Here is a 15,985-nt window from a genome sequence, read left to right on the forward strand (position 1 = left end):
GAGACCTAATAGCTGATTTGGCCTTAAATTTGGCCTCTAAAAGGGAACCACACTTACATATCAACTCAATGAGGCTTTGTCAATTTGAGGGTGGAAACACAAGGTAAGCTTTGGACAAGTTAACTATTGTTCTTGCTGTAGATGAGCATAAACACCTGTCAGGGATGGTCTAGGTATATTTGGTCCTGCTTCAGCATGGGGCAGGGTTACCAATTTGGGGAAGTTTTACCAATTCCTGGAAGTTTCATCACCTGACATGATCTTTAATTGAAGATAAATCTTCCATTCCTGGAGACTCCAGGACAATCCTGGAGGATTGCCAATTCTAGCATGGGGGCATGGACTAGATGACCTCTCTAAGTCCCTTCCAGGCCTACCTTTCTATGATAAACCAAAGTGGAGATTCAAAGCAATGGAATAGAGCTGGTCAGCAATCAGAATGTCTGTTCCGCAGCAAATTCCAAAACTTCCTGCCCAATGAAATGTCCAAAATAATTTAATTTCAAGTCAATTAAAAATATTATTCTGATCTCAACTTTTTGATTTTCTATTATTATAAATTATAATATAACTGTTGAAGTGAAAACTTGTTTCAAAACAAAAAATCAAATTGTTCAGTTTCAATAGGGAATATTTCAGCTTTATCGAAGAGCTTTGTTTCAATTTTTTTCTGAAAGAAAATCTGTCGGAATTTGACACATGCCCACAGAAAGTATCGATTTTGACAAAATGGCATTTTTTACCACAGTCAAAATCAAAACCCAGATCTGAACTTCCACCCTGAATTCTAAGACATTCCAAATCCAGATCAGGATCTAGCTTTGAATTTTGCACTTTGACTCCACCTCTAACATTTGCAGATTGCTGGTTTCTGTTTAAAAAACAAAAACAAATTAAAAGTAGTGGTTGGAGTAGAAGTCTGAAACAGGACTCCTGGGTTCCACTTCTGATTCTGCTACTAAGCTTGGGCTTGTCACATGATGGTGAAGTTCACCCTTGTGCAGAGAGCCAGTATAAGTTCCGTGTTCTGATTAAGTCCAATGTAAATCTCAAAATAGAGCGGAAGTGGGATTTAAGTGGTGCATGGGCATCATGCTGACCCTATATTTGTAGCGTCTTAGCTGTTTCTGGTAAGCATTTCATAAAATAATTACTTAATATATAGGCCATGATCTGGCAAAACACTTAAGTTCTGACTTCAGTGAGACTATTCATGGGCTTAAAGTTAAGCATGTGCTTTGCTGGATCAGGGCCTAAATAAAGACACGGTACTCATGTTCATGAGATTTCCACCAGATATCCTATTTTGGTGTCAGGACACAGACCAGTCCCACAGTCTGGGAGTTAAAGATGCTAATAAAAGGAAAAGGAAGTACAGTAGCATAATAAAGAGGAGAAATCTTTGTACCTTACTATTCCAGCAGCTTTGCCTTTGGCCCTGGCCTGAGCATATTGTTGTCTGGCTGCAGATTTTTCTCTAATTGAACTAGTAAACGTTATGCCATTTATGTTCCTAAGAGAGAAAAACACAGACAGATCATCACAGAGACTATTGTGGAGTTTCTTTATTTTAATGAGAAATCAAGTTGAATCAAACCTGTTCCTAATCCAGTGGGCTCTTTTACTTTAAAAAAAAAAAACAAAGCTTGGAAAAATATTATTTTATATACAATAAAAGTTATGGACACTTTCCTTGTTATCCTTCCACCACCTTCTTATTTGATTATTGAAATTGTCATGCACAGTAGATACAGCTCCCCAGTACTTACATAGTAAAGTTGTGAATGAAGGCTCCTTTGGGAATCTGCACATCAAACACCACATTTTGGGAATGCTTAGCTTTATTTTCCACTTTGCTTTGGATCATGGTGTTGACCAAACGGGATGTTATGGTGGACTGAACTTTGTAGCTATAAATACTTATCTTGTCATCACCTGCTACCTGCAATGGAGAAGAGAACTTTGAAAATTTGGGAGAGAGATACACTGGGTATGTTTTGCATGGAGGGATGGTTCAATCCATACTGACAATTACAGTGTCTGTATTTAGCTACAGTTCATTACAAAATGGCGCCCTCAATAGATCTTCAACTCTTGTAGATCTCAGGCATTTGGGAAGAGGTCATCTAACAAGAGAGTACTGTAATATACTCGCCTAGTACATGAGCTCGTATGGCATGCCAGTTTTCTACTTTCTAGTATCTAAAGTTCTTTTGCTTAAGAGGGAGATGGCTGAATTTCTGGTGCAGTAGGTTCTCAGGTTCAGTCCCAGCTAGTAATTGTTGTGTCCATGGCTTTGTCTACACACTAAACTGGGTTTCCTTAAACTGGTGCAGACCCGTGTGGAGACTCTTAGGTCAGTTCACCTCAGCTTTAGCCTGTTAACTAATCAAACCAAAATAAGCCTGGTTTAAACAGGACTAAGAGCCTTGCAGCCTTTTGCTCTGGTTTAACTGAACTGGTTTAGAATCGCTCCTTTAATGTAAAACAATTCAGCTTTGAGTGAGGACAAGCCCTGTGTGTATTTCACTAACTCTACATGTAGGAAAGATTGGGATTTATAGGCCTCCTGGAAAAAGTGTGTTTTAGAGAAAGACTTAAATAAGAGAGGAAGGAGGCAACTTGGCAGACCAGGTCAGATGTAAGATCCACCATAACAGTTCGTTGAGAGGGAGAACAGCATGATTTGCCATGAGGTTTATAAAAATATTGCCTTTTGGGAAGAAGGGAGAGCACGTTTTCCGTTCATTTTTGTTCTTATTCCGACATCAGTACAATATATATCACTACGAAATCTTGTACCAATCCCCCGAACAGCATTGTGCAAGCAGTCAGCTGTTTGAAGAAAACAGGTTAATACCCGGTCAGTGAAACAAGCAAGGCATTGAACAAACAGCAGGATTGATTTCCAGATAATGGTTAACTGGAAAATCATTTTGTCATCATTTTTTTCCCCAGAAAAAAACTCACCAACTCTTCAGAGTCCTCATAGTTTAATGTGCTCCTCTGGGAAGAAAAGAAATAGAGAATGAGACTTCAGCAAGCCTGAGAATTACAGGGCTAGTGGTCATGAATTAGCTATTGAAGGGATCAAACAGCATATTGCCCATATATTGTTTCACAAGATGATCAGAATCAATGAAAGTCACTGGGTTTATTTCTTCGTGTCCGTCTCTTTGCTTTATTTCTTGCACTTAAGGGGTGGATTTTCAAAAGTCCCTGAGGCCCAGATCCTCAAAAGGTGTGTAACTCCCATTGATTTCAAGTACCTTTGACAGGTTTCAGAGTAGCAGTCCTGTTAGTCTGTATCCGCAAAAAGAAAAGGAAGACTTGTGGCACCTTAGAGACTAACCAATTTATTTGAGCATAAGCTTTCGTGAGCTACAGCTCACTTCATCGGATGCATTCAGTGGAAAATACAATGGGGAGATTTATATACACAGAGAACATGAAACAATGGGTGTTACCAAACACACTTTAACGAGAGTGATCAGGTAAGGTGAGCTATTACCAGCAGGAGAGCGGGGAGGGTGGGATGGGGACGGACCTTTGTAGTGATAATCAAGGTGGGCCATGTCCAGCAGTTCCTCAGACTTTCTTGTCCACTGCTGGAAATGGCCTACCTTGATTATCACTACAAAAGTTTCCCCCCTGCCGCCTGCTGGTAATAGCTCACCTTTCCTGATCACTCTCGTTTCAGTGTGTATGGTGAAAAGAAGAGGAGGACTTGTGGCACCTTAGAGACTAACAAATTTATTTGAGCACAAGCTTTGCATGGTAACACCCATTGTTTCATGTTCTCTGTGTATATAAATCTCCCCACTGTATTTTCCACTGCATGCATCCGATGAAGTGAGCTGTAGCTCACGAAAGCTTATGCTCAAATAAATTGGTTAGTCTCTAAGGTGCCACAAGTAATCCTTTTCTTTTTGCAAGTACCTTTGAGTATCTAAGCCTAAGTGAAGCATAAGTCCAATTGGACATCACTGACAATCTGGCTCTGAAACCTAGGGACTTTTGAAAACAAAAGTAGGGCTGATTGAAAAATGTCCATTGAAATGGTTTTCTGATGGAAGTTTGGGATTTTGACAAAATGATTTGTGTGTGCGTGAGTGTGTGTGCATGCATGTGTGTGTGTGTGTATGAAAAGGGTCTGCTTTCTGTGGAAAATTTTGAGTTTTTGTACAAAAAGTTCTGGTCAAAACCCAAATCTTTTGCCCCAAACCAAAACTTTTTCGGGGGGATGGGGAGGGGGGACGGGGGGATGAAAACTTAAGGTTTTCTGCCAAAAATTTTCAGGCTTCATTGATTTTTCCGATGAAAAGTTAAAATTTTCCATGGAAATTTTAAACAAAATGGATGTGTTTGTTGCTGTTTTCATCCATAAAAATCTGCAGAAAAAATAGTTCTGACCAGCACGACTATTTAAGCCATACAAGGCTTAAAAATAGTAATTAATGAGCTATTTTTTTACTGCCATATGAATATCCCTGTTTGGAATTTATGTCAAGCAGTAGCTACATCTTGTGGCCCGCTCCTGACGCTCTAACAAATTAAACCCATATGAGTGACACTGGCTCCTTAAATGTGACAAAAACCCAAATTGAGGTAGACAGCAAAAACCATAGAAGAAACTTATAATGATGGGTGGTTCTTTTCCTAACGTCTGGTATCAATTTAGGTCAGTAAATTTGAACTAAGAATTTATTCATGGGTAACTGCAGGATTATGTGTGATGCAGGTAAATCTGGGTGTATACGGGAGGTGACATTCCTCATAAATAGATCCTCTAAAGAGTTATAACTGAGCATAAACATGGCCCAAGTTTGTGTTTGGAAATGCAATGATTTAGGTTTAGGTACACTTAATCATGCCTCAGTGTCGGGAGGCTGGACTAGATGACTTCTTGAAGCTATCTTCCAGCCCTACGTTTCTGTGATTCTAGGAGGAGACAGAGATGGGCCCAAGTTGAACTATTCAGATCCAGATTTTAAATCTCCCAAAGTTTGGTGGTGGCTGCACCTGGATTTATCCCATTTAAAGCTAAGGAGCATGTGCAAAATTTCAAGCTGGGTTGAATTTGGAACACCTCCAAGGATTCATAGTGTCAGGAGCCGAGTGTTCAGCTGTTCACTGGATCTAGTGTTTGGTTTGTTCATGTTTCTCGTACCAATAGGTCAACACCAGAATTTTTATCTAACCCCTCCAAACGTTGGTAGCTGGGATCAGACAGACCCTAGATCCAAACCAACCCTGGTTTTGATTGTGCAAAGCAGAACCCTGGCCAACAAAGTCTTGCAAAAGCAAAACCCAGTGTACTCAGTCCATCTGTAGTTACAAGGATCTGGCCAGTAAGAAGGCTCCATAGTCCCAGATCCAGCAAAAGGCTCATAGCCAAGATTTTCCAAAGTGACTAGAGATTGGTAGGGCATGAATTTTTGGTTGCCTCACACCTTAAAGGACACTGAGTTTTCAGACAGCTCTGAGCTCCTACCCTCTGAAAATCAGACAATGTCTCAGGTGAGGCATCAATGATAATCTAAGACATGGAAGACCTGGGTTAACGTCCCTGTTCTACCACAGACTTCTTGTCTGAGCCTATTCAAGTCACCAAGCCATTCTGTGTCTTGGGTCCCCATCTGAAAACTAAGGATGAAAGCATTGCTCTACCTCACCGGGGTGTTGTGAGGCTAAATACATTAAAGACTGGAAAGTGCGCAGGTACCCAGGAATGGGGGCCAGATAAGTACTTACAACAGACAGAATAGGGGAATATATAAAAGCCCGTTCCAGCTGACCTCAAGATACTTTATTAGACCATCTGTTTTGGACCTAGAGATCTTTGATCTGATGGTGGCAATTCTGTCCCCTCAAAATAAACCAGACTGTGATCTCTAAGGGAATTTAATTTTATTACTGACGTGAATTTTCTGCTGGTGAAAGATGCAGCTGGAATGCAGAACAGAAGCAGCATGGACTTCCTCATACTGCCTCTCTGTTGTGTCTCAAACCCTGACCTGGGGTAACCATCTCTGGTGCAGAAAGGGGACTCAGGTTTCCATGACTCACGCTAGTCTTTGCCCTCACTGCTGAGACGGCCAACAAAGGGCCTACTGTGACAATGCGGGAGGCGTGGGAGGTAGAAATTTGCCCACTAGGAAATGGACTCCCCCCTAGAGCTGGTTGAAATTTGTCATTCAATATAAATAAAGACGTTTTTATCAAAGGGAAAGTTTCACAGAAATCATTTTGAGTTTCCATTGCTCAGGTTTTCTTTAATGCAACTTGTGTTTTTTGATGCTCATTTTATCTGTGGTTTTGAGGAGTTTATTTCCTCTGCCAATTTTCACTTATCCTAGGCCTAGTCTACACATAAGTGATGTATCGCTTTAACTCAGGGGCGGGCAAACTTTTTGGCCTGAGGGCCACATCAGGTTTCTGAAATTATATGGAGCGCTGGTTAGGGGAGGCTGTGCCTCCCCAAACAGCCAGGCGTGGCCTGGCCCCCATCCCCTACCTGCCCCCCCGCCCCGCTTCTCGCGCCCTAACGGCCCTCCCGGGACTCCTGCCCCATCCAACCCCCCATGTTCCCTGTCCCCTGACGGCTCCCCCAGGATCCCTGCCCCATCCATCCCTCCCTGACCCCTGACTGCCCCTGGAACTCCTGCCCCTGACTGCCCCCCACCGCCCCATCCAACTCCCCCTCTCCTTCCTGACTGCCCCCCCGGGACCCCTGCTCCCATTCAACCCCCCTGTTCCTGCCCTCTGACTGCCCCGACCCCTATCCACATCCCCGTCCCCTGACCACCACCCCGAACTCCCCTGCCCTCTATCCAACCCCCCCGCTCCCTGCCCCCTTACCTCGCTGCCTGGAGCTCTGGTGGCTGTCGGCGCTGCAGCCGCGCCGCCCAGAGCACCAGGACTGGCAGCCACGCCACCCGGCTGGAGCCAGCCACACCACCGCGCAGCACAGAGCACCGGGTCAGGCCACGGCTCTGCAGCTGCGCTGCTCAGCAAGAGCTCGCCGCCCCGCCACCCAGAGCATTGCACCCGTGGCACCGTGAGCTGAGGCTGCCGGGGAGGGGGAGCAGTGGGGGAGGGGCCGGGGGCGAGCCTCCCGGGCCAAGAGCTCAGGGGCCGGGCAGGCAGGTCCCGTGGGTCGGATGTGGGCCGTAGTTTGCCCACCTCTGCTTTAACTACACTGTTATACTTAAAGTGTTACAACCCATTTCGCCCAGTGTGCATGTTGTTATACTTGGATGAAGGTGTTCATATTGGTATCGCGTTTTTTCATATGGGAAGGGGAATAAGCTAGACTGGTATCAGGCTCCTTTATATTGGTACAACAGCATCCATACTCTGGATTGTGCAGGTATAGCTGTATCGGTTAAAAAAGATCACACCCCTAATTGACATAGTTATACTGGTAAAAACCTGTGTGCAGACCAGGCCCATGTCACTTGGGTCCTGATCCTGAAAGTGTGCATAAGCCTGATTCTCATTTACACTAAAACCCCTTTACACCACTCTGGCAGCGTGAGGGGGTCTTAAGATGGGAATTTACACTCAGTTTAAGGCCCGGAGCAGTGTAAAAGAGCCTTAGGGCTTGTCTACACACCGCCGCAGTGTGGACTACGGGGATGTGAATTGCAGAGCGCACTAACTTCCCTATGACAGGTTTCAGAGTAGCAGCCGTGTTAGTCTGTATTCGCAAAAAGAAAAGGAGGACTTGTGGCACCTTAGAGACTAACCAATTTATTTGAGCATAAGCTTTCGTGAGCTACAGCTCACTTCATCGGATTCACTTCATCACTTCCCTATGTAGACCTTGCTGGCACACACTAAAAGGTACCCACTACACCTTAACATAGCCCTGTTTGAAACGGGACTACATCAACGCAAACTAAGTTCCTTTTCGTTCACACCAACACGGTCTACATGGAGCAGTTCAAGCACAATGCATTCACATGCTCTCCAATATGCAGCCCTGTCGTCTGCCCTGCAGCACTGTGGAGATAAGCTGTTAGTGTAAATGAGCCTCAGAGCCAGATGCCTGTCAACTTTATACACCAGGAGTATTCCCATTTAACTCAATGGGACCTTTCACAGGCACGACATTAAACCTGGCCCCAATCCTGCAAACACGTATCCACATGCTTCACTTTGGTCCCATGAGCAATCTTATTGACGTTAATGGGATTACGCATGGTCGCGAAGTTAAGCACATTCGTAAGTGTTTGCAGGATTAGGGCCAGGTGGCTTTTCCCCCCTCCAAAATAAAAATCAAATGTTAATTTTTTTGAAAACTTTAAATTTTTAAATCAAAAAGTCTTTTGATAAGCTTTTGATATAAAAATCATTCCACAGAAAACTTTTAAAAACCCATCTATTCCAATAACTGACAGAACGAAATGATCAGCAATATAGTCACCAAAAAGAAAAGAAAAGAAAAGAAATAAAAGAAACTTTTTTGACAAGTTCTACTGATCCACCAAGTACTTTTCACGTACAGCACTGAGCAACGATCACCTGTGATTGGTTTCCCATTGACCTAACCTGGAACCAGTAGCCAATCAGCAGGGCTGGAAGAGACCATACCACATTACCAATTCCTGAGCCCTAGCTTTTCCTGGGCATTTTGGCGCCAATTCTGCAATCAGGTTTCACCTGGGCACACCCCTCCTCTTCATGGATCTCCTTTGAAGTCAAAGGGACTTTTCACATGCATGAAGTTAAATGTGTGTAGTGTTCTGATTAATTATTTGTACTGCGGTTGCTCCTGGGGACTCCAATCAGGTCCTGGCCCCATGTGCCAAGCGCTGTACAAACAAAGCGTTCTTGCCCAAAGCAGCACCCACCAGGCTCATGCATGCATGGATCCACCCGAGTACCCCTGATTGCAGAATTGTGGCCTTTGTAATGGAATAGAACATCAGTCATTTGCTTCAAAATATTTTTATTTTCAGTCCTCTCTCTCTCTCTCTCTTCACCTTCTCTCCTCCCCCTTTCTAAATTTTATGGTTACTGTACCTGGTACCTGCCATTTCTAGTCATGGGCTTTGACAGAAATCCATCGAGCTCCAGGTCAAACAAGTTCTCCAGATCCTAAAGGAGACACAAGGAAACAGTAAAGTGTTCACCTCATGGCAGATTTCACTTTCAGAGCTCTCTGTTTCAGAACTGGCAACACACTCATTGAAGATATGATAACAGAACAGATGCAGGAAACAAATCCATAGCATTTGCTCATAACTTCAGCGTTTGTTGTAGATAGATTTTAGTTTGTCATCTTGGGGCTTGATTCATCCCTTCAGTTTTGTGCTAGTGTGAATTTAGTTCCTGCTAGGCGCAAGTGGGGAGCTGAGAGGAATTACGATTCTGCGCGTCACAGTTCCTTCCCAGGGCAACAGATCTATAGCCACTCCCCTTGCACAGTGATGAATCTCCAGGCTCCATCTACCCCATTATTTAATATGATCACTCTTGGCCTCCACATGGGGCTATAACTTCTGAAGCAAGGACATATCTCAGGGGGCCTGAAATATCCATAAAGTACAGTAGGCAGATTTACAACACAGTGGGCCCAATCCTGGCCTCCAGTGTGGACTGACACAGATTCTGTCCTCATTTACACCAGGGTCCAGAGTAACACCATTGAAGCCAGTGAAGTTATTCTGGTTTTACATCAGTGTCACTGAGAGCAAAATTTGGCTCCTTGACATTAGAAGGAGCTACTCCAGATTTACACAAGCAAGAAGGAAATAGGCCTAGTATTTTGTACCCAATACAGAACAATCAGGATAAACAATCTCATCATGTCATTAAAAACATTGTACCACAAAAGAGAAAACATATCCGTCTAACTAATTATTATTAACATTGGAGAGGGACACTAAACATCACAGAGCTTCAGACCATCCCTGCCTCCTGCACCATAATGTTTCAAGTGTGCCCAATAAATAATAGAGTTTGGGTGAGAACTGTAACAATCGGACCCGGATCTGAACTCCCCTGAGAATCTGAAAGCATTTGGGTCCAGAGATTTAGTTCAGCTCAAGTCTAGAATTATGACTTTATTTAGAAATGTATTAAGGAACTGCTCATTGGCCCTGGTCCATTAACATCAATGGGAGTGTGATAGAAGGCGGCGATAGAAAATAGGCCTGATTCTGCAGTCCCTAATATGTCTATTATTAAGCACCGACACTGTGCTCTGCTGTATATAAGACACACATTCCCTCTCTGGAGGAGCATACATTTTAAGGCCTCGACTCTGCAATCAGACCTGTGCAGGCAAAGACCTTAGCCCATGTGAAGACTCCCAAAGCTGGAGAGGATCTGTGCTGCTACACTGAGCCAGTTTCAGGATCGGGGCCTGCAAGACAGGCAAAGCTCAGACGAGAACGGGAATTCTGCCTGAGTAAGGCATACAGGGTCTAGCCAATAGCTACCCCTAATTTAATATAGGCATATTAAAGAGCAATACTGGGAATGGAAGACAAGAAGCTGTTATCCGGACGATACATGATTATAGCAGAAGGAAAAAGAAATTAAGAGGTAGCAGCAAAACTATTAAGAGAAGCAACAGACCTGATCCTGCGCTCATCAGTAGGAGCTCGGATATTGACTTCAGCGAGTGTAACAGGATCAGATCCCCTGTGGAATTACTTACATCTGGGATTTCGTCGATGACGAGATCAAAACTTCGTATTTCAGAAACAGCGAATAAAAGCAGAAAGCAAATCAGCTGCTTCATTGTCTCCCTGCTTGCTTCCCAAGAGCTGCTTGCATAGGGGCTGGATAGCGGATCTCTTCTTCTGAGCCAAGTTCAAGGAAAAGACTGGAACTTATGCAGTATTTTGAACAAAATTTTGAAATGCTGACTTTGTTCAGGCCCCGGGTAAATATTTACCCTGTAACGCAACCCAGAGCTGAGGGGGCATGGGCGAGGGTTGTGCAAATATGGGTCACGCTGCCATACCCCTGATAACGGCTCAGCACCGGATAGGCTCCATTCTTGCCTTTGGATATTCCTGGAGGGTTTAATTAATTTGCTGCTAGATGCAGGTTTTGGAGAATTGAAAATGGGAAAGATCAAAGTGAAAGCTGACTCGAAATAAATCTGTTTACGGTAAACAAGGCAATAGCCAGTTCTCAAAGATACTGATGGAATAATACTCTGCCCGTCTATGAGGATTCCCAAACCACTTCACAGTGAAGGGCAGGTATCATGGGGCTTGATTCTGAGTTTCACTAATGCCCCTTCACTCTACTCTGGCAATGGAAAGGGGCCAGGTTAGGGCCATATTTTTAAAGGTATTTACGCACCTCAAGGTGCAGATAGACAGCTAGTGGGATTTTCAAAAGTACCTAAAATCAATGGGAGTTAGGCACCTAGGTGCTTTTGAAAATTCCCCAGGCTTCTATCTGCATCTTGAGGCACCTAAATACTTTTAAAAATCAGTCCCTGAGTTGCTTTCTTCCAGGCCCACATTTGGTCTAAGAGCAGGAATGGAGGCATCTGAAATGCATGTGAAGAATTATCGGGGTGTACAGCCCTCACCCTTTCACATGCAAACACTGCTCCTAGTGCAGGACCTATCCGGCTGCGGCAGGGGATGGAACAAACCCAACATATGAACAGGCCCACGCACGTCATGTATTGTAGACACCACATGCTTGCCGCAGGGCCCTGTACTGGGCATTGTGGGATAGAGGTGCAGCACTCCCACAGGCCCTGCAGTGCTTCCCTAACATACTCTGTGAGTGCTCTGGGCACCGGAAACAGCAGGACTGGTGCAGATGTAATGAGCACAGGGGGTGCTGTGGGGGCATTATGTATCATGATTACACTCCCCTTTTCCCTGTGTAACCCATGTGAGGGTGTGTTACAGGCTCATGCCAATCCACAATGGATATGAGCTGTTATAGCCTCCTTAACTGACTGTTCAGTTCATGCTTTTTGCACTAGAGCTCCTCAGTTCAGTCCCTGGGGTCTGCCAAAATAATAGCCATCACACCTGCAGCTCTGCTCAACTCTCTGCTGAAGCACAGGCCCGATGTTCCGTCCTTTCCAGGCCTCTCCCCAACCCCAAAATACTTAATTACACAGCTAAACCTCAGAGCTGTGGGCTGCAAACCCCTGAATGTTCGTAGTAATAGCAGCTGCCAGCCATCCTGAGAAAGAAAGCTCCACCTGGCTTCTTAGTGAATAAATATTTAATACACACACAAACGTTTACAGACAGCATTCAGAAAATTTCTGAATAACTTCTTAAACAAAACTATTGGACATTAAACTGGTTTTTGTTCCTTCCACCGACTTCCCAGCTTTGTTGCTGTTACATAATTCAGTGCAAAGTTTCAACACTTTTATATTTTAGGACACACAGACAGACATATTGCACTCTGATCTGCTTAACAATGATTTCTCAGTCTCTTTAGTGTGGCCTAAAAAATAAGCATGTATGTCCCCTGGATCCTCCAAAGCCTGAAGAGCATAGCTGTCTCTGAACTGCCCTCCAAACATGTCCACAAGCAACAGCCCAAAGATCCTTGCAGCTAACAGCAGTTGCCTGTCAGGAGGGAGGGATAGCTCAATGGTTTGAGTATCAGCCTGCTAAACCCAGGCTTGTGAGTTCAATCCTTGAGGGGGCCATTTAGGGGTCTGGGGTGAAAAAATTGGGGATTGGTCCTGCTTTGAGGGGGATTTAGGTGACCTTCTGAGGTCCCTTCCAACCCTGATATTCTATGATTTCCAGTGCCCGGACTAAGAAACAACTGTCTTTTGGGTTTCTAGCAAAATAAGGAATCCATGGCCTGTATCCGAAGTGGTAGAGTATCAGGATACAACAGACACGTCTATTGCTTCTGCATCAGTCACCCGCTAACTCCACAGAGCTGTCTTCAACTTCCATATTTAGAACCTTTTCTCCCTGAGCTTTGAACAACTCAGCTCTCAGATTGTGAATGTGTGGAACCTGCAAGACTCCTTGCTGTGAAATGGAGCCCCCTCCAGGCTCACAGCTTGGGCTGTCACCCCAGGGTAGGTGGGGGCTCCAGCTGTGAGTCCCATGTGGCTGTCAGTGCCCCACACTCAGCTGTCAGTTCCCCACAATGCTCCACTTCAGTCCGTGCAAGTGTTCCTGGTGAGGACACACACTGGAAGAAGGAGGGTAGTGTGGACACCAACATCAGTTGAATTACTGTGGTGGCTGTAGATTGACCTAAATTAAGTTGACCTAATATTGTAGTGTAGACAAGCCCTAAGAGAAGTGAAAAAACAGTAAGGTGAGTTGATGTGACCCTGCATGGTTGCAGGCCCCCTATATAGTGAGGAATAGGAACCCTAGCGGAAACAAGAGTTGGGGGAAAAGTTTTGGTCAAACCTTTTTTTCAGATAAAAATGCACATTTGGCAACACAAACATTTTGTGACTTCATGTCACTTTCACCTAATTGTTTAGGAAAAAACCACTCAGAAATAATCAAAATGTTTCATTTCAACATTTGCAGAATAAAATGGTTTGATTTTTTAGTTTGAAACAAAGTTTTCTTTCAAAATTTCCTTTAATTGTAGTTTAAAAAATGCAAAAACCATTTAGAAATGGTCAAAATCCAAATGAAACATTTTGATTCTGTCAAAATGTTTTGTTCAGCCTAAACCAATTTTTTGCGTTTACTTTTAAAAATTGCCAACAAACGGAAAAATTTGTTATTCAGACAGCTCTAGTGTAGACAAGGCTCTATTAGCTTCCTGCATTTTGACCACCGTGCCACCCACAGTTTGGACTGGAGTTATGGATGTTCAGAGTTAGGGATGATCTAAGAAAATCAGGCAAATGTCATTCTAAGTGACCTGTCTCAGGTTGCACAGAAAGGCAGTCAGAGATGCCAGATCAGACTCTAACCCCTAACAGTTGTGTATTTGAAAACTGGTTTGGAATTGTAAGCTGTCATGTTAATTTGTAAGGGATTTCCTGATTCTGCTTGCAGGCTAGGGGGTTCTGCAGGGAAGCAGGAGATCTGGGCCAAGCAGCTACAGCAGTCACTCTGCAGCCAGATGGCCTAGAACAAGGCAGGGAGAGTTGTACATCTCTGCTTTAGAGAACTGTCTAGTTTGTCTCTCTGTTGTGGGGTTCTTAGGTGTTATTCTGGATTCTCAGAAATAAAGTAGTGTTACATTGTAACCTTCCAGCAAGGGCATTTTATGTTTTTATCTAATTTCTCTGTGTGTATGCCCTGAACTTGTAAACTAAGGCCTGGTCTATACACAGCTTTGTATGGGTATAACTATTTCAGCTAGGGCTGTGATTTCTTACCAATATAATTATACCTACACAAGCTTTAGTAAGGACACACTTGTACTGGTACAAAAGTGTAGCTTATTTCCCTTCCTGTATGAAAATAAACTATACCAGCATAATCACCGGGATAATTGCATCCACACCTGGAGCACTGTGCTGCTTGAACTATACTGGGGCAGTTAAAGTGGTACAACTCTTATGTGTAGACAAGACCCTGGTCCTGTAAGCTTGTTCAGCCGGTTTCTTTGAAAACTCAGGGAGGCCCTCTGCATAAATCACCATTTAACAGTGTGCAGCATTGGGGCCTAAAGGATTTTCCTTTAAAAACTGACTTCCTGCCTTTCTGTGTTTTACTTTTCCGCCTGTATAAGGCGTTCCCCCCCAAACCATTGTGGGTTAATTCTTATGTGGAAATACCAAACCCATGTGATGTGTAACCACTAGATGGCATGAACTGCTCAAAGATCATTTCCGAAAGAGCCTGGAAATGCTCAGACAAACAGAGCCCAGGGCACTCTGAGAATCTCCATCACTGGAGATTTTTAAGAGCAGGTTAGACAAACACTTGTCAGGGATGGTCTAATATTTAGTCCCGCCATGAGTGCAGGGGACTGGAGTAGGTGACCTCTGGAGGTCCCTTCCAGTCCTATGAGTCTATGAATGTATTAAACAGAGCTAGATAAACTTTCCAGTGGTGAGAAAAATCTCATAATATACGTAGTTGCTAATTAGATTGTACAAGTCACTACTAAATACTAGCCCTGCTCACCCTCCCTGGGTAAGACTGCAAGACGCACTCCATTCTAGCGGCTAAATTCTATCAGCAAATGCTCATGGACAGCTCCTGGTGAAGTCAATGTGAGTCACGGGTTGTCACAGGATGACTAGCACCTTTAAGAGGTAGTGGGGCCAGCCCCACCTGTGCCTTGCTCAGCTCCCTAAGTGGGGAAAGTTATTGCAGCCACAGGCAGGTAGGTCATATAACTAAATCGGTTCCAGGCCTAGTGATGACAGAGAAGCCTGTGATGACAGTGATGACAGAGAGCCAGGGAGGAGACAGTGAGTAGATCATTTGAAAGAGGCTTGCCTGCCGAGGGGGTGAGGAGAAGATTAAAAGGATTGAAAGGGGCCAGCTCCGACACTGGCCAAGAAGGAGAGCAGTGAGACTCCTGACCTACGTGGGGAAGCCTACGAGAAGTATCTTAGGCTGTGCCTGCACTGCAGACCGTTTGCCGCGGTGTTTTGCTACGCACTACAGTGAAAAACAGGCTGCTTCCCTTCTGTGGTATGTAGCTACGCATGTCAGTGAAAGGCTCTGGCAAGGCGGGGAAAAGCTGTGGGGAAAGTCTCCAGCAGCAGGGAGCTGCCAGAGCCTTTCTCCACTGCCAGAGTCTTTCCCCACTGCCAAAGTCTTTCTCTCCTGCTGGAGCCTTTCCCTGCAGTGGAATAGAGAGCCATGTAGGGGACTTACCCACAGGTGTAATTTGACTCACCTAAGCAGTGCCTCACTGTCTACATCGCCATTTATACCATGCTAGGAGGGTGTGTGGTGTATGTATTCTATACACCACCAGAAGGAGTGTGCAATGCATAGGCGCCAATTCTGTAGGTGCTCCAGCCCCGGAGCACTCATGGGAAAAAACCAGTGGGTCCTCAGCATCCACTGTCAGCCCCACTGAT

The 15,985-nt window shown here is 44.4% G+C and overlaps 1 protein-coding gene across 1 annotated transcript in view; it reads right to left on the bottom strand.

Moving 5' to 3' along the window:
- ITIH2 (inter-alpha-trypsin inhibitor heavy chain 2) overlaps positions 1-10,833 on the bottom strand; it is a 40,521-nt gene extending 29,688 nt beyond the window's left edge. Inside the window, exons 1-5 of the mRNA XM_074952842.1 lie at positions 10,673-10,833; positions 9,031-9,105; positions 2,971-3,006; positions 1,770-1,942; positions 1,409-1,513 (exon numbers count right to left, since the gene is read on the bottom strand). Coding sequence (XP_074808943.1) covers positions 1,409-1,513; positions 1,770-1,942; positions 2,971-3,006; positions 9,031-9,105; positions 10,673-10,756 — 473 coding nt within the window. The 5' untranslated portion in view covers positions 10,757-10,833. The remainder of the gene's footprint in view (positions 1-1,408; positions 1,514-1,769; positions 1,943-2,970; positions 3,007-9,030; positions 9,106-10,672) is intronic.
- Between the last annotated feature and the right edge of the window lie 5,152 nt (positions 10,834-15,985).

Source organism: Natator depressus, chromosome 1 (genome assembly GCF_965152275.1).
Source record: "Natator depressus isolate rNatDep1 chromosome 1, rNatDep2.hap1, whole genome shotgun sequence".
NCBI lineage: Eukaryota > Metazoa > Chordata > Testudines > Cheloniidae > Natator > Natator depressus.